At 45.9% G+C, this 23,178-nt stretch overlaps 1 protein-coding gene across 3 annotated transcripts in view; it reads right to left on the bottom strand.

Annotated features, from left to right (window-relative positions):
• LOC115095247 overlaps positions 1–23,178 on the bottom strand; it is a 392,965-nt gene that overhangs the window by 193,095 nt on the left and 176,692 nt on the right. For all 3 annotated transcript variants that reach the window (XR_003857731.1, XM_029608666.1, XM_029608667.1), the window contains one exon: positions 12,491–12,542. Coding sequence is in view for 2 of the 3 variants with exons in the window: in XM_029608666.1 (XP_029464526.1) it covers positions 12,491–12,542 (52 nt within the window). In the remaining variant the exon portion in view is untranslated. The remainder of the gene's footprint in view (positions 1–12,490; positions 12,543–23,178) is intronic.

Here is a 23,178-nt window from a genome sequence, read left to right as displayed (position 1 = left end):
AACAGCTGATGCCTGGGAACGGGAAATCTCTCCCCGAGGCCCCCCTGGATCTCTCCTCTCCCCGAGGCCCCCCTGGATCTCTCCCTGAGGCCCCCCGAGGCCCCCCTGGACCACCAGGTAATTTTAAAAGGTTTTGGGGGGTCGGGGGGGGGGGGGTCGATTTAAAGGGTCGGGTGGGTTTTTTTTTTAGCGGCACGGGCCTCCCTAATAAAAAGGGTCGGGAGGGTGGGGGAGGCTAAGGGGGGTCGATTTAAAGGGTCGGGTGGGTTGTTTTTTTTTATCGGGCCATCGGTGCCATTTTAATTAGTGGCAGCCAAAATGGCGCCGATGGCCCGAGAGTGGGAGATCACGCCAGGACCCCCCCCCCACTGGACCACCAGGTAACTTAACATTTTGGGGGGGGGTTCGGGAGGGTGGGGGAAGGTAAGGAATTGGTTTTAAAGGGTCGGGGTGGGTTTAGGGGTGGTTTTGGTGTGCCGGTTTTCCCGCCCTCCCCCAAATAATTCCCGTGCCCTATTTAATGATACAATACAAATGCCCCTGACGATAAATCGGGGGCATTTGTATTGTATCGTGCACTCTAACGATTTAGAATGATTTTAAAATTATCTGACGATAATTTTAATCGTTCAAAAACGATTCACATCCCTAATGTTTACAGACTGAACAGTGCCCACATGGCTTGTGTAAGCCTCTCTTATGTATCATAGCTTGTTGTGTAAAATCTGAATGTACTATCCTATCTCTTACACTTGTACCTCGACGAAATGCAAATCGAAGGGCGCTCTGTAATTGAGTCTCAAGAGCTAAAGCTATCCAGTGTCTCCGGATAATTTAAGACACATCATTACTGATAGTAGAGAAAGGTAAAATGCAATTAACCATTGGAGTTGTATCCCGAGTATGGGGTAAAAAAAAGCAAATCCCTATTGATATATAAGGCACATTTGTATGCCTTTTTTAATACTTTCCCAGGGTACCCTCTCTGTTGAAACCTCCACATCATCTGCTTAGCTTGTATAACAAAGTCAGCCCTTGTAGAGCAAAGACATCTGAGTCTTAGAAACTGGTTAGTGGGTATGTTATTCTTAAGATGGTGAGGATGGAAACTATCATATGCTAATAATGTATTTCGGTCAGTTTCTTTGCGAAAAATAGTAGTGTGAAATTTATGATCCTGGTATGAAGACTTGAAATGGGTCAATCAAAAAATTAAACTGTAAATTGGGATTCAACTGGTTTAGCCAATCCATAAACATGAAAAACTGAATATCAGTTCCTTGCCAAATCAAAAATTTGTCATCGATATATCTATACCAATGAACTATAAACGACTGCCAGATTGATGTGTAAATATGATGCTCCTCAAAGTCTGCTACGTACAGGCATGCTAGACTAGGGGCCATAGCGGCCCCCATTGCTGTGCCTTTAATTTGTTGATAATAACAGTTTTCAAACATAAAATAATTCCATGTCAATGCTATCCTTGCTAAGTCAACCAGAAAAGTAGTAGGTACACGGATATGCCCTGTCCGAGTATTTAAAACATCCTCAATCACTGTCAAAGCCTCATCCTGAGGAATATTCGTGTATAATGAGGTTATGTCCAAAAAACATACTTCAGTCTCCAACCCAATATTCGATAGTAATGTAATCAAGTGAGAGGAATCTCTCACATACGATTTAATAAATGGCACTGAAGGTTTCAGAAACATGTCAACGAATTTAGAAAGTGGCTCGAGAACTGAGCCAATTCCAGCAACTATGGGACGCCCTGGGGGATTCACTAGTGTCTTGTGAATTTTAGGGACTATATAGAATACTGGAGTAATAGGGTGCTCCACTATTAGAAATTGAGATTCTTTAACTGTGATCATTTTACATTCAACAGCTTCCTGTACTATTTCCTTAATGCTATTCTGTAAATCTTTTGTGGGAACACGAGGTAACCGTTTATAAAACAAACCATCACTTAGTTGGCGTAGTACCTCCAACCGATATTCACTGGTGTTCAATACCACTGGTGTTCAATACCACTGGTGTTCAATCCCCCCTTATCAGCAGGTTTTATCGTGATCTTAGGGTCCTGTCTCAACGAAATCAATGCACTATTCTCTTCTCTAGTTCGATTGTAATATGTATATCTCCTAGAATGTTGCAAAGCTGTAATGTCAGATCATACTAGCCTTTCAAACATAACTAAAGCCAGATCAAAAGGACCTGGAGGGATCCATTTCGATTTAGGATGCACCAGAGACATATCTTGAACTGGAGGTGAGTCCAAAAAGAAAGCTTTAATTTTAAGAGACCTAAAGAATCTATATAGGTGTATCTGGATGTCAAATAAATTTGGTAAAACAGTGGGAACATATGATAACCCTTTACCCAAAGTCCGGACCTCAATATTCGTAAGAGTCCTTGATGACAAATTAAATACAATATTATTATCTTTTATTTCCATGGGTCTTGATATTGATGTGTAGAGCATGTGATTCTCACAGTTGGCTGAACTGGTTGTTGATACCGCTGACGGGGAGGCCTTGTACTGTGTGTAGTTGAACCACTGTCTAGAAAAGTAGCTACAAAGGAAGATGATGCTGAGACTGATGAGCCAACATTGCTGGAAGGGGGATGTGCTGCATTCTGATCGCGGTTTTGTGACTGTCCTATTTCTTCTCCTGAAGAGTGGTCGGAGGACGATTGAGCACCCTTCGATTTACATTTCGTCGAGGTACAAGTGTAAGAGATAGGATAGTACATTCAGATTTTACACAACAAGCTATGATACATAAGAGAGGCTTACACAAGCCATGTGGGCACTGTTCAGTCTGTAAACATACTACAGCACTGTCCGAGTTTATACATCCGGTCACTGCTAAAGTCTATATGCTGTATGGAAATTCAGATTGTGAGTCTCAAGGAGTGGTATATGTGATAACTTGTCCATGTAATAAATTGTACGTAGGGAAAACGTCCCATAAGATTAAAACGTGAATCATAGAGCATAAATCTAACATCAAGACAGGAAGAGAAAAAGCTCTGTTGGTAGCTCACTGGTTAGAGGCATCTCATTCAGTGGAAGAACTACAATTTTTTTGTCTTGGACATGGTTTTGCCCCCGGCAAGAGGCGGTGATTTTGCGGCAATTTTGATTAAAAGGGAACAAAAATGGATATACATTTTAGAAACTGTAGCACCAAAAGGACTTAATGCTGAGCTAGAGTGGCACCACTTTATTTGAGTTTGTATGTGACGTCATGGGGAGTGATGAGTGATGGGTGATCAATTAATTAGTCATGTCTGTGATCGGTGCAGTTTCGCACCTAAACAAACTGTTTGGCTTTAAATTCAGTTACTTGGATTTGCACTTCGAGCTCCTGAACTCCATACAAAATATCCTGTGACACAGGTATGTGGTTAAAATTATTATTTGTCTGCTCTTGTTATGCCCAGAATTTGTCTTGGTCAGTTGTGTAATTTCTCTTGTTTACAGATTATTGTTTAAAAATCCCCCCAAAGCAGCCGGACTGGCGAAGCACGGGTCCGTGTCGGGGACTGTTGTTAAACATTGTATTCAACTGTCAGGAGTCACCGTGTTGAAGTAATAAAAAATTTTCGCATGAGAACTTTGACCAAGTAAAGTTTATGTGCACTTTTGGTGTCTATAATGTACCTTATAGCTAGCCATCAATGACACCCTGAGGATATTACATTCTCAGGGGATGGGATATAATAAAATAATATTTCTCTGAGATCTTATCAGACACTGTGTTGAAAGTCCAACTGGTGAAAAACAGACTCTTGTTTCAGAACTTAGTTCTGATAAATTACCTTTTCATTCCTGTAACCAGTAACAGGCAAAGGATTGAGTACTAATGAGATTTATTAACCAATCACAGCTACCTCTTTGAAATGTAGAAAAAAAATAGAAGGGTGTAACAGAGTGCCCTATAGAAACTCTCAGAGCACCTTAAAAGACCAGCTCCAGTAGTCTGGGCCAGTCTACCTTAACACAGGGCATTCTGGTGCAGGATGTCTCCTCTAAGCAGGTAGGCTCAGAGGCGAGCAAGAGAGGCCCTGGGGAGAAGGAGAAGGCAGATCCTTATAACATAACTGCCCTACTGAAGTTGTTTTGCTGACGTATTGCCAGGTAAGCAATCTTGAATTTTGTTTTTGTGTGAAAAATTAAGTTGTGCCAGAGGAAACTGGAGTCCAGACTGAATCTGTCCTCCAGCCAGCCTTAGACTGCTCATGATCTGTGACAATGGGCTTCAAGGATTTCCTTATCTTTCTTTAAGGTCATTAGTGCACAATGGTGCATCCATACCACCAACTTGACAAAAATGTGTGCTCAGACACAAAATTAATGAACCACCAAAACTGCTTTCATATTTGCATGTGAAAAAAAAATTGTTGCACTAGCTACCGCTTTTCGCCATGATTTTGTTATTTTTGTTCTTGGGGATTTATTGGAGAGTGGTGTGTGGAAGTAGTTGTTTGACTGGCTGTGTGCCTACTCTTCTGACAGGACCTCTAGCTACTATATTTCCTTAGATTCTCTGCCTTGTTACAACTTTTCAGGGACTAGAGAGTGAGGTTAAACTCCCTCTAGAAAGGGAAAGTGTAGAAAAGTATAACTACTATTTAAAGGATTGATTTCCTTATCTTTCTTCTACAAATTACAATAGCTGCAGAGCAGATCATATAAAATCTGTAGTACATATTTTAACTTTCTCCTTTCTGTATTAACATGCTATCTCTTTCTTTATTGTTAGTGCCTAAGTGCAGCAAAGCTTTTCTGCCTCTAACAGAACAAAGTTTGTTTAGAGAGACAGTGCTATTTTTTTTTCCAACTGAAATCTTGGAAAGAGAAAGTCTCAGCATAGAGACTGCTGCAGAAGGGGTGAGAGACTGCTACAGAGAGCTGGGAGATGAGGTAAAGGAATAGACAGACATAGTTCAGAGTGAACTAAATAATTGCGGAGATTCCTGCCATGATAAAAAGTAAATCGAAGAGGGCAGTTAAAGATATCATGCAAAGAGAGTAAGGACCAGTAATGACTGATAATAGCAGTTCCCTGTACGTACCTGGATCAGTCCAGGACAGCTGGGTTTTGCCTCCCCACCAGCAGATGGAGACAGAACAAGACTTTGCGGACTCTGTCCTATACCCCTGAGGTGCCACCTGGTGTCTGCCAGTATTCTTCTGTCTCCAGCAGATGGTGGAGGTGCAAAGCCTAGTATCTCTTGGTGGTGCTAAGTTAGGGGTAGTTTGATTCTCCTTTGCATAGCTTAGTACTGCTTTTTGGTTAGTTAGGGGGACAGGGTTCCTTTAAGTTTAAAAAAATAATAATAAATAAATAAAAGAAGAAGCTGGTTTCTGCAGGAGAAGGCAAGTAGTGCACAGCGTCTAGCCTCCCAGGGGGTTTTCAGGTCCTGGTGGGACCATCCCCCCTGGGCCTCGAGGCTGCAGAGCAGAGGGTTGGGGACCCTACATCTGCCGTGGTCAAGGGTGATGCCAGGGGTCTCTGCTCTCTCACTCTCAGCCAGCCTGACTTTTTACAGGTAACAGGACAATTTCAAAAATTTGTAAAACGCTTTAAAAACTTGCCTTGAGGTGTAAGGACCGTCCGGCCGGGTGTTCGCACCGTTTTCGCCATTTTTCGGCCTGTTGTTTGACCGGGAATTTGCTCCGATCGCCGCGGTTCTTTTTTCGGGCAGCCAAAAATCGAGCCCGGGGATATGCTGCGTGGTGCGGCCTGCTCTGCCTGTGGCAGTACGAGCGCGCGGATTTCCCACGCTGGAGTTTGTACGGCCTGTCTCTCTGGGGGGGAGGGTCCCTCACAGGATTTACATGTCAGGGCTCCTGGGGAAGCCTCCAAGCTGCGTTGGAAGCCCCGGAGGCCCAATCGGGGGGAGAAGGACTCGGCTCCTTTCCGGCTGAGTGCTGGATCGGAGGCTTTATTAAAGACTTTCCAGGACCAGGAAAGAGCTGCGCTGGAGGTGCTGGGAGAGGGGTCCTCTCCTCCTCCGCTCTCCCCAAGGCCAGCTGCTCCTGGTGGGGGCGCAGTTCTGGACCTCCATGCCAGGGATCTCTCGGACGAGGAGGATCCGGAGTCCGAGGGTTCTTCTTCCTCGTTCTCCTCCCAATTTTTTGGCATGCTGCACAAGTTATTCAAGGATCGCAAGTCGGGGAAGAGGTCGCGCCCCAAGTTGCCCTGGGAGTCTTCTTCGCGGAAATGCTCCCGAAAGTCTGGGGGTGCGGATGCCTCCAAAGTGAAGCGCCCTCTCCGGTCCTGGTCCCAGCTGACGGAGTCTTCTCAGTCGGACTCGTTGGAGGATAATCCAGCGCCCCCGTCGGCTCCAGGTGACGGGCAGGAGGAAAATCCAGATCTTCACTCTCAGCCATCCAAACCAGGGGGTGTCCCGGCGGTGGACGGCGATGATCCCAAGGTGGTGCGCCTATTTCGAAGGGATGAGCTGGGGCCGCTGATACCTGTCATCCTGGAGGAGCTCGCTATTGAAGTCCCGCCTGAGGATTCCAGGGTTGGAGCTATGGTGGGTCTCCGAGGTCCGGCTCGTTCCTTTCTCTTTCATTGGTCGGTCACGGGCTTGTTATTCAAGGAATGGGACAATCCAGATTTTGGTTTGAAGGTCGGACGGGCGATGGACAAATTGTATCCACTTCCAGAGGACGCGTTGGAGCTCCTCAGACTCCCTAAGATTGATTCCGCGGTCGCCGCAGTCACCAAAAGGACCACCATTCCGGTCACAGGGGGCACTGCCTTAAAGGACCTGCAGGATCGCAAACTGGAACTGCAGCTTAAGAAGATTTTTGAGGTGTCGGCCCTCGGGATCCGGGCAGCTATGTGTAGCAGCTTTGCCCAGAGGGCTTGTCTCCACTGGGTTCAGGATTGGCAGGCTGAGTCGGACCTATCTGGCGCAGTGGCGGTTCGAGCTAGTTGGCTGGAAGCGACAATGGCGTACAGCGCGGATGCCCTGTATGATCTTCTGAGGACGTCTGCTTGGACTATGGTTTCAGCGGTGTCCGCCCGCAGGCTCCTATGGCTCAGGCACTAGGCGGCAGATACGTCTTCTAAAGCGCAATTGAGTTCCTTGCCTTTTAAGGGGAAGCTCTTTTTCGGACAACACTTGGAGGATATGATTAAGTCTCTGGGTGAGAATAAGATCCACAGGTTGCCGGAGGATAAACCCTGGTCCAAAAGTTCTTTCCTCCGCGAGCTCAATACCGGGGGAATCGTCATTTCCAGTCTTCTCGGTCCACAGGGTCGTTGTTTCGTCAGAGCGCGCCCCACCAGGCTTCTTGGAACCAGACCTTTCGGGGCCATCGCCCAGTCTGGGACGGTGCCCCCCAGTCCCATGGGGGCTCCAAGACTGCACAATGAAGTGAGACCGGCCCACCCTTCCGTTCCAAGAATCAGGGGACGGTTGTCTCGTTTCCAGGAGGTGTGGGCCCAACTGACCTCTGATCAATGGGTCCTTGGCATAATAGAGCACGGCGACGCCTTAGAGTTTGCTCGGCCGGTCAAGGACCATTACATCGTGTCCCCGTGCGCGTACAGCCTCAAGCGCAGGGCTGTGCAAGTCACCCTGCAGCGCTTGCAAGATCTAGGGGCCATAGTTCCAGTGCCCGCAGAGCAGCTAAGGCGTGGGCGTTACTCCATCTACTTTGTGGTACCAAAAAAGGACGGGTCTTTTCGTCCTATCCTCGATTTGAAGCGAGTAAACCACGCTCTGAAGGTACCCCGTTTTCGGATGGAAACGCTTCGCTCGGTCATAGCGTCGGTGCACAAGGGGGAGTTCTTGGCTTCACTGGACCTGATGGAGGCATACTTCCACATCCCCAGCTATCCGGATCATCAGAGGTATCTGTGGTTTGTGGTCCTGGGATGCCATTTTCAGTTCTGCGCCCTTCCATTCGGTCTTGCGACGGCACCCAGGGTATTCACCAAGGTGATGGTGGTGGTTGCAGCCGCATTGCAACGGGAGGGGGTTCTGGTCCATTCCTACCTGGACGATTGGTTAGTTCGAGCAAAGTCAGAAAGTCTCTGCAGGGATGCGGTGGCGCGTGTCCTCTGAATTTTGGACTCCTTAGGATGGGTGGTCAACCCCGAGAAGAGCCATCTGACCCCCTCTCAGAACTTGGTGTTCTTGGGGGCTCATTTCGATACTGCCTTAGGAAAAGTATTTCTGACGGAGGAAAGAATCTTGACGCTCATGCAGCAAGTGGCGGATTTCCAATCTCTCACTCAACCTACAGCCTGGGATTATTTGCAGGTCCTGGGCTTCATGGCCTTGACCATCGACCTCTTGCCGTGGGCATTTGCACATATGTGTCCTCTTCACTCAAATTTGTTGTCCCATTGGAAGCCTCGCTCATGGCTTTACCACATTATCCTGCCCCTGTCGGGGGCGGTGCGTTCCAGTCGTCAGTGGTGACTTTCCCCGCACAACTTGCGTCAGGGGATGGACCTGGAGACTCCCTGCTGGATCGTAGTGACCACGGATGCCAGCCTCTCCGGCTGGGGAGCAGTTTGTCGGGATATGGCGGTTCAGGGTCAGTGGACCAGGCAGGAAGCCTGAGCCTCCTGGTCGATCAATCGCTTGGAGACCAGAGCGGTTCGCTTAGCGCTCCAGGCCCTCCTCCCGTTGGTGGAGGGCAGGTCGGTGAGGGTGCTCTCCGACAATGCGACAACAATAGCATACATCAATCATCAGGGTGGCACCAGGAGCCATCCGGTGGTGGCAGAAGCACAGCTCTTGTTCCTCTGGGCGGGGAGACGCATCTTTACCGGATAGCGGCGTCTCACATTGCCTGCGTGGACAACGTCCAAGTGGATTTCCTCAGTCGCCACCAACTGGATCCCGGGGAGTAGGAACTCTCTGACGATGCGTTTCGTGTTCTGTGCAACTGGTGGTCCAGACCGGCCATGGATCTGATGGCGACGCACCGCAACGCCAAGGCTCCTCAATTCTTCAGCCGCTGACTAGAACCGGGGGCAGAAGTGGTGGATGCCCTGGTCCTCCCCTGGCCCACGGACATTCTGCTGTACTCGTTTCCCCCATGGCCGTTGGTGGGCAAGGTTCTACGCCGCATCAAGAGGCACGCCGGAAGAGTGATTCTCGTGGCCCTGGAGTGGCTGAGGCGCCCGTGGTTTGCGGATATTCTGAATCTGGCGGTGGACGGTCCACTGAGGTTTCGTCCGTCTCCCACGCTGTTGCGGCAGTGGCCCGTCTGTTTCACAGAGGCAGATCACTTTTGTCTAGCGGCATGGCTTATGAAAGGCGCCGGTTGAAGAGTAAGGGTTACTCAGATTCGGTGGTGGCGATGCTGTTACGTTCCCGAAAGACTTCTACTTCCTTGGCGTATGTTCGAGTTTGGGGAGCGTTTGAGTCCTGGTGTATTGACCATCATGTGCAGCCCGCCAAAACGTCTATTCCGGAAGTTCTGGATTTCTTACAGGCAGGCCTAGCCAAGGGTTTGGCATTCAATTCACTGATGGTGCAGGTGGCGGCTCTGGGCAGTTTTCGAGGGAAGGTGCAGGGGGTTGCGCTAGCCTCTCACCCGGACATGGTTCGTTTTTTATGAGGCGCTAAGCATATTCGTCCTCCGGTCCAGAGTCCTTGCCCATCGTGGAGGTTGAACTTGGTGCTCAGAGCGCTTTGTTCTGCTCCTTTTGAGCCCTTGCAATGTGCGACCTTGAAGGATCTCACTTTGAAGGCTGTTTTTCTGGTGGCGGTTTCTTCCACTAGGCGAGTATCCGAGCTACAGGCTTTATCGTGCAGGGAGCCTTTCTTGCAGATTTCTGAGGCAGGGGTCTCCTTGAGAACCGTTCCTTCCTTTCTCCCGAAGGTGGTATCCTCCTTTCATTTGAACCCGTCTGTGGAACTCCCTTCCTTCGCGGGGGTGGACCCTTCTTCTCCAGAGTCTGAGTTGCAGAAGCTGGACGTTAAGAGGGTTCTATTGTGCTACTTGGAGGTGACGAACGGTTTTAGACTCTCAGATCACCTTTTCGCGCGGTGGAGTGGGCCCAGAAAAGGGAAGAAAGCTTCTAAGTCAACGATTGCCCGATGGTTGAAAGAGGCAATAGCCTCTACTTACCTGGTCCAGGGTCATCCAATTCCGTCTGGCCTTAAGGCTCATTCCACTCGCTCGCAGTCGACTTCTTGGGTGGAGTGTCAGCAGGTGTCACCACAGGAAATTTGTAGGGCGGCTACCTGGCAGTCTCCGCATACTTTTGCAAGACATTATTGGCTTGATGTCCGGGCTCCAGAGCCCGGTTCTTTTGGGGCCAGTGTGCTCCGAGCGGGATTCTCTCAGTCCCACTCTGGTTGAGAAAGCTTTGGTACATCCCAGCTGTCCTGGACTGATCCGGGTACGTACAGGGAAAGGAAAATTGGTTCTTACCTGCTAATTTTCGTTCCTGTAGTACCACGGATCAGTCCAGATGCCCACCCGGGGAGAAGATGGAGAGTCCGCTTGGCTGGTGGCTGGTCAACCTTTCTGCAAGTTTTATTGATGATCCCTCTTTAGGGATCCGTTTCGGCATGTTTTGTTTGATTCATGCGGTTTTTGCAGTGTTTTCCTATCCTCTGCTCTTCGGGGGGAGGTCGTTTTTTATAGTTGACAGTTCTGGTTTTTATATCTTTATTTCTGCTTGGGTACTGACTAATACTAGCAGACACTAGGTGGCACCTCAGGGGTATAGGACAGAGTCCGCAAAGTCTTGTTCTGTCTCCATCTGCTGGTGGGGAGGCAAAACCCAGCTGTCCTGGACTGATCCGTGGTACTACAGGAACGAAAATTAGCAGGTAAGAACCAATTTTCCTTAAGTTCCCAGCTGTGGGCTGAGAAGGGCAAGATGCAGTTGATAAAATCATCAGAGGATTTTGATTGTGGTAAAAATAGCAGATCGGAGTTAACGTATAACACGCGTTTGAAGGCTTTTTTCAAAACATTGTGAGGGTACCCCCTCTCTTTGAACTGAATAAACATCTGCTTAGCTTGATTTACAAACTCTGTCTTCAACGAGCACAGCCACCAAAGCCTTAGAAACTGCCCAACTGGTATATTGCTTTTCAAGACATGAGGATGATGACTGTCAAAGGTCAAGAGGGTATTACAATTGGTTTCTTTTCGAAAAATGGAAGTAGTAAGGCTGTCATTGTCAAAAGAAATGAGGATATCAAGAAATGAGATTTGAGTATGATGGATATTGAAATTGAATTGTAGGTGACAGTTACAACTGTTAATTCAGTCCAAAAACAGAAAAATTGTACATCAGTTCCGGTCCAGATCAAGAAGATATTGTCTATATACCGTAGCCATAAGTAAATAAAAGGGGACCAGGTTGACGGGTAAATTAATTTTTCCTCAAAGTCAGAGATCTCCTGCACTCAGGCAGTATTGCCAATATTCAAAATGGCGCCGGCGCTACCTTTGCCCTGTCACATGGTAAGGGCAAAGGGCCATCGGCGCCATTTTTTTTAGCGCATCTGATGGCCTGGGAACGGGAGATCGCTGCCCGCAGCCCCCCTGGACCACCAGGTATGTGTAAAAAGTTTTTTGGGGTGGGTCGAGAGAGTGGGGGAGGCTAAGGGGGTAATTGTAAAGGGTCGGGTGGGTTTTTTTTTATCGTGCCATCGGTGCCATTTATATTAGTGGCAGCCAAAATGGCGCCGATGGCCCGAGAGCGGGAGATCGCGCCAGGACCCCCCCACTGGACCACCAGGTAATTTAAAACATTTTGGGGGGGTTCGGGAGGGTGGTTGGTTTTGGTGTGCCGGTTTTCCCGCCCTCCCCCGATTTACGATTTTTCACGATAAATCGGGGGAATTTCTATTGTATCGCGACTCTAACAAATTTTGATGATTTAAAAATTATCTGACGATTTTTTAAAATCGTCAAAAAATGATTCACATCCCTAGTAACGACCAGGTGTAAAGATAGAGAGGGGTGAGTTAGGTACGGGAGAATATGGAGGGCGGTGTGTAGGGAAGCGAGCTAAGTTTGACTAATATCTGGGTAGGCTTGCCTGAAGAGCCATGTCTTGAATATATAATTTATCTAGCTAGATTTAGTGGGATAAACATCCTGCTGAATATCACCGATTAAAGTTATCCAGCTACTAAGGCTGAATAAGTTTAGACCTGTTTCAGGGCACATTTAGAGTTAGCTGATTAATTTATTTGGCTAACTCACAGTTAACCATTTAAGTTTCTCGACTCATTTGTCCCTGTTCCATAACTTCCAATGTTTATTCAAATAATATTTAGCTGGATAATGACTTATCTGGCTAAAAGTAAGCATGATAATTATCGGTAATTTTGAAAATTCAGCATTTAGCTGGATAATTTGCGAGTTATCCGGCTAAATACCTTGAATATTGGCATGACCTCTATATATTTTTGAAAAGCAGGTGACTGGCAAAAACTTTTATTTAGATATTCTCTGTAAACATGAACTTACCAGAATTCTATTTCCAGTTCTACATCCTTAATATTGATCAGAGTTCCCATACCTATAAATAGGGGAGTGGGGGAGGGGAAAGAACAAAGAGATTGAAGGCAATTAGTAAAATGGAACGTAGATAAAGCACAGTTGCTTAGCTATAATTGAAGTTCTCTGTGGACAGCAGACTAATGGGCCGATACAGTAAAAATGCGGGAGAGCGGGTGAACGCCTGTTCTCCCGGCACGTGCACAGGCCACTCTCCTGTGCACGCAATACAGTATCTTAATTTATTTAAATTAGGCCCGGCGGTAAAAAGAGGCGTTAGGGACACTAGCGTGTCCCTAGCACCTCTTTTGATGGAAGCGGTGGCTGTCAGCGGGTTTGACAGCCGACGCTCAATTTTGCCGGCGTCGGTTCTTGAGCCCGCTGACAGCCACGGGCTCAGAAACAGGAAGCCGGCAAAATTGAGCATCCAGTTTTTGACCCGACAGCCGCGGGCCCATTTAAAATTTTTTTTTTTTAATGTTTTACTTTTTTAAACTTTCGGGACTTCCAACTTAATATCGCCATGATATTGAGTCGGAGGGTTCACAGAAAAGCAATGGTTAAGTCATAGCAGACTTAAACTTAATACAAAAAAAACTGAGTTCTTATTGCTGAGTGTAATAGAGAATTCAGCAAATAGCCCACCATCTTCAATTACATTAGGAAATGAGGTAATAGAAATATAAAAAGTAGCATGTAACTTAGGAGTACAACCGGACACTAAGTTATCTCTAACAAACCATGTTTCTAACCTAGTAAAAAAATTCATTTTTCAAATTGCATACATTAAAAAGATTAAAATCTCTTCTGTTCAAATCTGACTTTCAAACAGTTCTTCAATCTCTTATATTTTCCGGTTTAGATTCCTGTAATAGTCTTTTCTTGGGCTTGCCCAATTCAACTTTAAAACCATTACAACAGATTCAAAATGCTGCAGCCCGTTTATTAACGGGATCTCCAATGAGACACCATATCACACCCATCTTGTTTAAATTACATTGGCTCCCAATTAAATTCAGTGTTAAATATAAATATAAATTCACTCATTAATATATGATTCTGATTCAACCTGCTTATGTACTACTTTACGGCTCTATAAATCAACTGGAAGCCTTAGATCTGCTAGTAAAAATTTACTGGATGTTCCTACAGTTAGTCTAGCGAGATTAAACTTAACCAGAGAAAGAGCATTTTCAGTAGTGGGCCCTTTACTCTGGAACTCGCTTCCAGATATGTTGAGACAAATTACCAATCATAAAGAATTTAAAAAAGCAGTTAAAACATATCTATTTAAAGAAGTGTTTGTGGATCAAGGAAAATGAATATATATTCTGTTTTGAAACATCATATATTGTTGTTTCTATGTTCAGTTAATCATATTATTGCTAATTAGATGTAACTTTCAGATGATTTTCGATTTGAGTTAATTCTTACTGATGTCTGACTTTTCTGTTTTTGGTAAAAAACTTAGCATAGTTAATTATAAATTTTTTATTTTTATTTTTTTATTATTATTTGTTTATGCAATTTTACAACCATTATTTGACAGTAAACATACATGTCAATATTAGGGCATTCAAAGACAATAAGTAAATAATACTAATCTTCAACCTGATTAAAGAAATCTCTACTTAACCCTGTTATAAGGAATCTGAAAATCCTAGATATAATTTCTAAGGGAGCAAATAAGGACTCAGTTCATGAAAAAGGTGAATTAAATGTCGCTTTCTAATTGCCTAAGATCAACCTGGATATATATATCTTATTTAACCAATCTAGAATCTAAGAATTTTCTAAGCTCACATGGTTCTAAAAATACAAATCGTTCACTTAGATGTTTTATAGTGCATTTACAAGGAAAGTATACTGTCATCTGGGCTCCTAGTTGTTTTACTTCAGGGCCCATCTGAATAAAATGTTTCCTTCTCGTTTGGGTGTTCTTTGTAATGTCAGGGTATATCCAAATTTTTTCAGAAAGATATAATTTTTCTCGGTTCCTTAAGAACAGTTTTAAAACATTATCCCTATCCTCCATTTTTGAAAACCTCACACATAAGTATCTCTTGCAATAACCTGATCTTCCATAGATTCTTCTAAATAACGTGTAAGATTTTCTAATTGTTGGGATTGATTTACAGGATTACCATCCTCCTTCTTTTTTAGAACAATAAAAAAGATTTTTTCTATTAAGGAAATCTTTTCAGGGGAAATCAACAAATTTTCAATTAAAAATCTTTTGAATTGTTCCAACGGTGATATTAAATTAACAGAAGGAAAATTTAAAATCCTTAGATTGTTATAACGTAAATTATTCTCAATCACTTCCAATTTCCTAGAATTAGCTGTTTCCCCTTTAATCAATCCCATCTGAACTTCCTGAACCTGTTTTAATTGTTTTTCTATATTTTCACATTTTCCTGAATTCTTCTTCGTTTTCTCTTCTAATATTACTCCTTGTGCTTGTACCCCAGACATTTTAACTTCTAAATTATTCATAGAGGTTTTCAAATCTATTAACACCTCCCTAATATTTTCCAATGTAACTCCATGATTGTCTTTAATTTGGGAGCTTTTTCTCTTAACTATATTTTCTCCAGGTTGTAGGTAGTAATCTCTCTTCAAATCTGAAGATACTACCCCTCCTTTGGCGCCATCAGGTGTCGAAGTTGAGGGTTCCTTCAGCAAGCTTTCCCCTCCGTTGTTCTCCTCTATATTTCCCAACGGGCAGTCACTGGAATTTCCTCGTATTCCCACTTCAAGGCCACTTCCCCCCCCCCCCGATATTACGTGCCAGACCCACATCTTCAGTAGGGCTTGACACTTCTGGATTTGGTCTGAAAAAGGGTTTAGGCGGTTCTGGAGTCGAAGGCGCTCCTGGGCTTAAGGAGGTCTGATACTGTTCCTGGGATACCTGAATCTGCTCCTGTTCTGTATCCAAGTTGGAACCCCCAGGAGTATTTACATTTAAAACTTTGAGAAAGTTTTCAATTAAAGGTTGAGAAAGGGAGAGATCTGGAACAGTCAGGGTCTCCGGACGCAATCTTCCCTTTCTCTTTGTATGAGGCATTCTAAGCTGGCAATAAATTTATAAGTTTCTCAAAGACACCTTAGTATTTCCTAGGATCTCCATTGGGGGAATGAGAGGTTACAAGAGGCTTACTTACTATTCGGTGTATATTTCAAGATAAACTCGATTCCTTCCTTGGATCCAAAACAAAGCCACGCGCGCCCCTTTGGCGTGCGCGGCTTCGGCAGCGCATCGGCGACAACTGCGCGTCACAGGGGGAGCCGGTTTTAACCTTACTGCTCCTCCCCTTTGATGACATCGAAGGGCGCAAACCAGGAAGTAGCACACCAGGCGGCGGTTCAGAGTCCAGCAGGTAAAAGGTTTTGTAGGAAAGCAATTGTAGAAATTCTCTTGTCTTTCAGCCTCTATCGCCTCTCACTCCCCGGGTACACTCCACAGGAGGAGCTGGTTTTAACCTTACCGGCTCCTCCCCTTTGATGACGTCGAAGGGCGCAAACCAGGAAGTAGCACACCAGGCGGCGGTTCAGAGTCCAGCAGGTAAAAGGTTTTGTAGGAAAGCAATTGTAGAAATTCTCTTGTCTTTCAGCCTCTATTGCCTCTCACTCCCCGGGTACACTCCACAGGGGGAGCCGGTTTTAACCTTACCGGCTCCTCCCCTTTGATGACGTCGAAGGGCGCAAACCAGGAAGTAGCACACCAGGCGGCGGTTCAGAGTCCAGCAGGTAAAAGTTTTTGTAGGAAAGCAATTGTAGAAATTCTCTTGTATTTCAGCCTCTATCGCCTCTCACTCCCCCAATTATAAAATGTTAAGGAGATGTTTTTATTAGAATTTGGGGTAGATTTTAAATACTTGTGCAATCGCATACTTTTGTTCGCGCACCAGGCGCGAACAAAAGTACGCTGGATTTTATAAGATACGCGCGGCTACGCGCGTATCTTATAAAATCTGGGGTCGGCGCGCGCAAGGGGGTCCTCCGGTCCCGGGGGCTGGTCCGGAGGCCTCAACCACGCCCCCGGGCCCGCCCCTGAAATGCCGCGGCACGCCCCCGAAACGCCGCATCGTTTTGGGAACGCCCCCGGACACGCCCCCTCCCGCCCCTTTTTGAAAGCCCTGAGACTTACGCGCATCCCGGGGCTTTACGCGCGCCGGCGGCCTATGCAAAATAGGCGCGCTGGTGCGCGAGGGCACTGCGCGCGTAAATCCAGAAGGATTTACGCACACGGGCCTTTTAAAATCCGCCCCTTAGGGTTTAAAGCAGGGATTGTATTTTTTTTTCTTAACTTTACTATCTTTGTTTTTTTTAGAGCTATTTGTTTAGGTCATTTATTTTATCTAATTAGTTGTTATTATCTCCTATTTTATTTTATTTTCATTTTATTTATTTTATCTCTTATTTTTTGAAAAAATTTTGTAAACCGTTTTGGTCGACTATTGTTTGTGAAAGACGGTATAGAAATGTTTTTAAATAAAAATAAATAAAGAATTGCACACAAAATTCAAAATGCAGGTGCACTATGGCTCGATACAGAAGTAATGTGATATTTTTCTGTTTTATTCACCATTTCTTTTTGGATCAGTTCTAGCATTCCACTTGCTTTTTTGACTGCTGCTGCACACTCAGCTGAGGATTTCAACATATTTTTCACTAGGACTCCAAAGTCCTTTTCCTGGGTAAATAAAACAGAATAACCACCACTTAGCTGGTTAAGATATATCTGGATAAATTAGACTTGCTCTATTGTAGGTCTAACTTATCTGATTAATAACCAGATAAGTCTGAAAACTGGCACTTATTTGGCTAAGTTAACTGATAAGCAATGCCGCTCTGATCCACCCATTACCCACCTACTAAATATCTGAATAACTACTTATCCTAAGTTAGTTATCTAGCTAAGTGGTGGCTACTAAACATAGCCAAATATTCAATGGCCCAGCACTGATGTCAGGCATTATCCATACAAAATTATAGTATTTTGATTAATCTAGGGGCTTGTTATGTGCACATGTGTACATGGATAATTTTATTTATTTATTTATAACTTTTTATATACCGAGGTTCAATTAACAGGATTAATTATCACTTCGGTTTACATTACAACCTGCAAAAAAACAACAGTGACAAAGTCTTGTCTTACATTTAACAAGGTAGAAAAAAAAACCTGGATAACATAACTCGGGTGAAAAAAAAATAGATAACATGGTAACTTGGGTGAAAGCAGGTAAAGAATCAAATGGTCATCATGGCTTGGGTGAAAGCCGGGAACTTAATTGTGGAGGACTCAGAGAGCCTCAAAAGGGAGAGGTAACCTAACAATGCGGACTAAGACCATGGCGGAAAGAAGAGGTTATGAGAAAGCTTGGTCAAATAACAAAGTCTTAAGTCTCTTCTTGAAGGAGAGAGGACATTGTTCCAGCCTTAGATCCGGAGGGAGCAGATTCCATTGTTTGGGACCAGAAGCGGACAGAGCTCTTTTTCTGAAGGAGGACTTGATGATAGGAGCTTGAAGAGTGCCTCTCTGGGCTAGTCTTAGAGGACGGGCGGAGGCGTGGATTTGTAACGGTATTGTAAGATCCAGAGGAGTGATGTTGTGTATGGCCTTGTGAGTGACTGTTAACAGCTTGTGGAGGATTCTAAATTTAATTGGGAGCCAATATAATTTCTTTAAAATTGGAGTAATATGGTCCCTCTTGTTGGATTTTGTGAGAATCCTTGCAGTTGCGTTCTGTAGCAACTGTAGGGACTTGAGTGAGATATCTGGCAGTCCGTGCAGAAGTGCATTGCAATAGTCAATTTTGGAGAATATGATAGATTGTAAGACTGATCTGAAATCGTAGAAATGGAGGAGGGGTCTTAGCCTTTTTAGAACTTGGAGTTTAAAGTAACACTCCTTTACAGTATTGTTAATGAAGCCTGTGAGGGTCATTTGGCTGTCCATGATTACCCCGAGGTTTCTGACCTTGGGTGAGAATGAAGGGAACACTGTAACTTTGTAACTTATATAACTTTGTAACTTATAGTTCGCATTCTCGAGGCTTCTGACTCTCTTCCTGGGTCTCTCTCATCCCTCTGGCCCTGATTCTTACCTCCGCTTGCAGTGACCCACCCTATCCCAGAATCCCTTACTAGGTTGGGACTTAAGGAGGACCGGTACAGATAGCTGTACCTAGCCCTTTATGATTTTCTGAGGGAATTCCTTACATGCTCCCTCACTGAGTGGGTTAGAAACTGGTTGAGTGAGAGGAGATAAAGGGTAGTGGTAAATGGAGATCACTTTGAAAAGGGGGAATTTCTACCAGTGTGCCTCAGGGATTGGTCCTTGGACTGGTTCTTTTCAACATTTTCATGAGTGACATAACAGACAGATTGTCAGGAAAGGGCTGCCTTTTTGCTGATGATACTAAAATCTGCAATAGGGAAGACAGCCAGGAAAATGTGCAAAATATAAGGAGATATCTAGCAAAGCTCAAGGAATGCTCTAGGGTCTGGCAACTAAGATTTAATGCTAAAAAATGCAGTTATGCATTTTGGCTGCAAAAATCCAAGGGAGAAGTACAGTATTGGTGGTGAAATTCTTCTTAGCATGAAAGAAGAGTGAGCTCTAGGGGTGATTTTATCTGATGATCTTAAGGTAGCCAAACAGGTAGATAAAGCAATAGTAAAAGTCAGAAAGATGCTTGACTGCACAAGGAGAGGAATAGCAGAAAAAGGGATATAATATTGCACTTTATAGGTCCTTCATGAGACCTCTGTCATGGCCGCCGGCCACGGCCTCCCGCAGCAGGCTCAACTCAGGTCATGTCATGCTTGGCTCACTACCCCGGTACACTCGCAGCGGTGGCCAGTCGCTGCCGCCTCTTTCCTCCTGGTTCCCTGTGCTCCATGTAGCGGCTGGGATGGTGCCTACCAGCGTTCCGACCCTGGGCCTCCCTAGGCGCACGTGCGCGCCATCTGTCCTCCCTTTAAAGGGCCAATGGAGTAAACGTCAGGCTCGTCCCCGGCTGATGACATCACAGGCCCGGGATATTTAAGTCTTACCTCCAGCCACCACTAACCAACTTGGCAATGAGTTCCTTGGTTCCTAATGGTGCCAGTTCCTTTTCTACGGACCTGTTGTTCCAGCTCTTTGGATCTCTGCACTCCTGTCTCAGCGCTTCCTGCTCCTCTGGGCCTGGCTCAATGCTACCTCACCTGGACTCTCTCTCAGCGCTTTCCGCTCCTCGAGGCCTGGCTCAGCGCTTCTTCACCTTGACTCTCTCTCAGCGCTTCCTGGTCCTCGGGGCCTGGCTCAGTGCCTCTACATTTGAACTCCTACCACAGTGCCCTCTGCTCCTCGGGACTCCCACGGCACTTCTACATTGAGGATCTTGCTCCAGTGCTTTTACTCATCAAGACCTGGCTCAGTGCTGTAACTCTACCGGACTCTGTCTCAGTGTCCCTGCTCCTCGGGGCACTCCCCAGCGCTTCTACTACAGAAGTTTCTGTCACCCTTTTGCCGTGTCTCGAGCAGTACCTCTGCACCTCTACTCTCCTGGCACCTGCTACAGCGGGTTCCCCACTCTAGCCCCTATTCAGCATACCACAGTTTAAGCCTCCGCACCTGCACCTCCTCATCTCGAGGCCACTCCCACTTGGTCCTGCTCTAAACTCTTTGGAGCTGCAGTGGCCTTGTACCCCTTGAGACTCTCTCTCCTTCTCCCTCCGAAAGTGCTCCTGTCTTGGACTGTACCTAATAGGGATGTGGATCGTTTTTTGATGATTTAAAATATCGTCCGATATATTTTAAATCGTCAAAAATCGTTAGAGGCGCGATACAATAGGAATTCCCCCGATTTATCGTCAAAAATCGGGGGAAGGGGGAGGGCGGGAAAACCGGCACACTAAAACAACCCTAAAACCCACCCCGACCCTTTAAAATAAATCCCCCACCCTCCCGAACCCCCCCAAATGTTTTAAATTACCTGGGGTCCAGTGGGGGGGTCCCGGTGTGATCTTCCACTCTCGGGCCATGGCTGCGTTAATAGAAATGGCGCCGGCGCTACCTTTGCCCTGTCATATGACAGGGCAAAGGTAGCGCCGGTGCCATTTTGGTTCCTGTTCCCCGACGTCACGAGCGCAGGAGATCGCTCCCGGACGCCCGCTGGATCCCCAGGGACTTTTGGCCAGCTTGGGGGGGCCTCCTGACCCCCACAAGACTTGCCAAAAGTCCAGCGGGGGTCCGGGAGCGACCTCCTGCACTTGGGCCGTATTGCAAAATGGCGCCGGCCGTATGGCCATTTTGCAATACGGCAATACGGCCCGAGTGCAGGAGGTCGCTCCCGGACCCCCGCTGGACTTTTGGCAAGTCTTGTGGGGGTCAGGAGGCCCCCCAAGCTGGCCAAAAGTCCCTGGGGGTCCAGCGGGAGTCTGGGAGCGATCTCCTGCGCTCGTGACGTCGGGGGACAGGAACCAAAATGGCGCCGGCGCTACCTTTGCCCTGTCATATGACAGGGAAAAGGTAGCACCGGCTACCACGCAGCCGTGGCCCGAGAGTGGAAGATCACACTGGGACCCCCCCACTGGACCCCAGGTAATTTAAAACATTTTGGGGGGGTTCGGGAGGGAGGGGGATTTATTTTAAAGGGTCGGGGTGGGTTTTAGGGTTGTTTTTAGTATGCCAGTTTTCCCGCCCTCCCCCGATTTACGATTTAAACGATTTAAAAAAAACAAACCAAAACCGCGACAATCAGATTCCCTCCCCCCCCAGCCAAAATCGATCGTTAAGACGATCGATCACACGATTCACATCTCTAGTACCTAACCTCTCTGACACTTTCTGCATCCAGTCATCTACTCTCTCTGGGACCAGCCACTCAGAGGTGATCCTAAGTCCAGCCGGCCCCGGCACCCAAGGGTTTAACCTGCGGGGAACGAGGACCAGTACTGGTGAAGTCACAGCTTGCTTCTGTTCCTGGCCAGCCTCACCTCCCAATGGTGGGGACCTGTGAGGCCCAACCCTTCAGGTAGCATCAACCACACCTTGGGCCAAGGGTCCACAATTCCTAACAACCTCATTTGGAATACTGCATACAACTGTGGAGACTGTACCTTTAAAATGATATAAACTGGTTGGAGTCGGTCCAGAGGGTGCCTGCTAGAATGGTCAGTGATCTTTGTTCTAAAGCATATGGGGACAGACTGAAAAATTTAAACATATATACTCTGGAAGAGAGGCAAGATAGGGTTAATATGACAGAGGTGTTTAAATACCTCCAAGGTTTCCAGGCAGAGAAAGTGAGCCTTTTTCAATGGAAAGGAGATTCTAGAGGAAAGGGTTATGGGATGAAGGTGAAAGGTGGTAGACTCAAGAGTAGTCTTAGGAATAATTTTTTATAGAGAGGTTAATGATGCATGGAACAGCCACCCAATGAATTCACTGTATCTGAATTCAAGAAAGCATGTGATAAACACAGAGGATCTCTGAGGAAATGATGGGAATTGTAAAGGTAAATTAGTTGGGCAGATGGGCAAACTAGATAGGCCATATGTTAGGATCCAGCTGCCTCCCCCTTGTAACCCCCTCATCTCTGATCTGAAGTGACTCTTGCATAGCCTCTGGCAGCATCCAGTTCCAAGGACCTGGGATAGAACTTCCTGTAAACTTGGACAACTTTTATAGGTCCTTTAGCCAGGACTTCCTGTGGTGCTGGCTGATGATGTCATATCCCCCTGGGGTATATAAGGAGTTCTCTTGCAACCAGCCAGCACTTTAGCAACAGGTCTTCTGACTAGCCTGCTTCTCAGTGTGTGGTGCTACTTCATATCCCTACCTTGTGCTTCCTGCTCTTGCTCCTGAGTTCCAGCTCTTGGCTTGTCTGGTGCTGCCCCTTCCTCATCTCTTGTCTTCTTGTGTGTTCTGCCTCTGTTTCTTCTCCTGCTTGCCCTGCTTCTTTGGATTGACTTCTTGGACCTGACCTCAGCTTTGGACCTGACTACTGCTTGCCTGTTGCTTGCCCTGAACCTGATTTGTCTCTTGGATTCTTCCTTCTGCTGCCAGCCGTGACCTTGCTTCATTCTCTGGACTTCCTTGTTTGCTGCCTGCCTCAACCTTTACCTGAACCTGGACATTCTCCCTTGCTTTGCCCCTGGGACCCACCTAAAACCTGACAGTGGTTCGCACCAAGGGCTCAACTTGTGGGAATGACAGTTGGTATAGATGAAGCTCCTGCTAGTCCCATCCAGGCCCTTCTGCCCAAAGTCGATGTAGGCCATACGGGATTACCTGTCTTTTTCTAAGTTTCTATGTAACTGCTACCTTTACCTTTCCATTAAACATTACTGCTAGTTTTTTGGTTTTCCTTTGACTTTTTTTAATGCATTAAAGACATTTTATCTGGGCTTCCAAAATGGTATTTTTAAACAATATTCATGCATCATGCAAACTTTTAACATTTGCAAGTACTCATTTTAGTATTTCTATCTAATTTTCTCATTTTACCAGTCTTCCTTTTGAAAGTTATATGGTACTGCAGTAATTTTAGTTAATTTCTTTCCTCCAGTGATTATGATAAATTTGATTGCATTATGATTCAGGCACTTCAAAGCAGATTACATTCAGGGACTAGATCTAAAGTAGCTGCCACTCTCAGTTC

This window comes from Rhinatrema bivittatum, chromosome 7 (assembly GCF_901001135.1).
Source record: "Rhinatrema bivittatum chromosome 7, aRhiBiv1.1, whole genome shotgun sequence".
In the NCBI taxonomy this organism is placed as follows: domain Eukaryota; kingdom Metazoa; phylum Chordata; class Amphibia; order Gymnophiona; family Rhinatrematidae; genus Rhinatrema; species Rhinatrema bivittatum.
The sequence above is the reverse complement of the archived record's forward strand: the minus strand, read 5'-3'. Positions and strand labels throughout refer to the sequence as shown.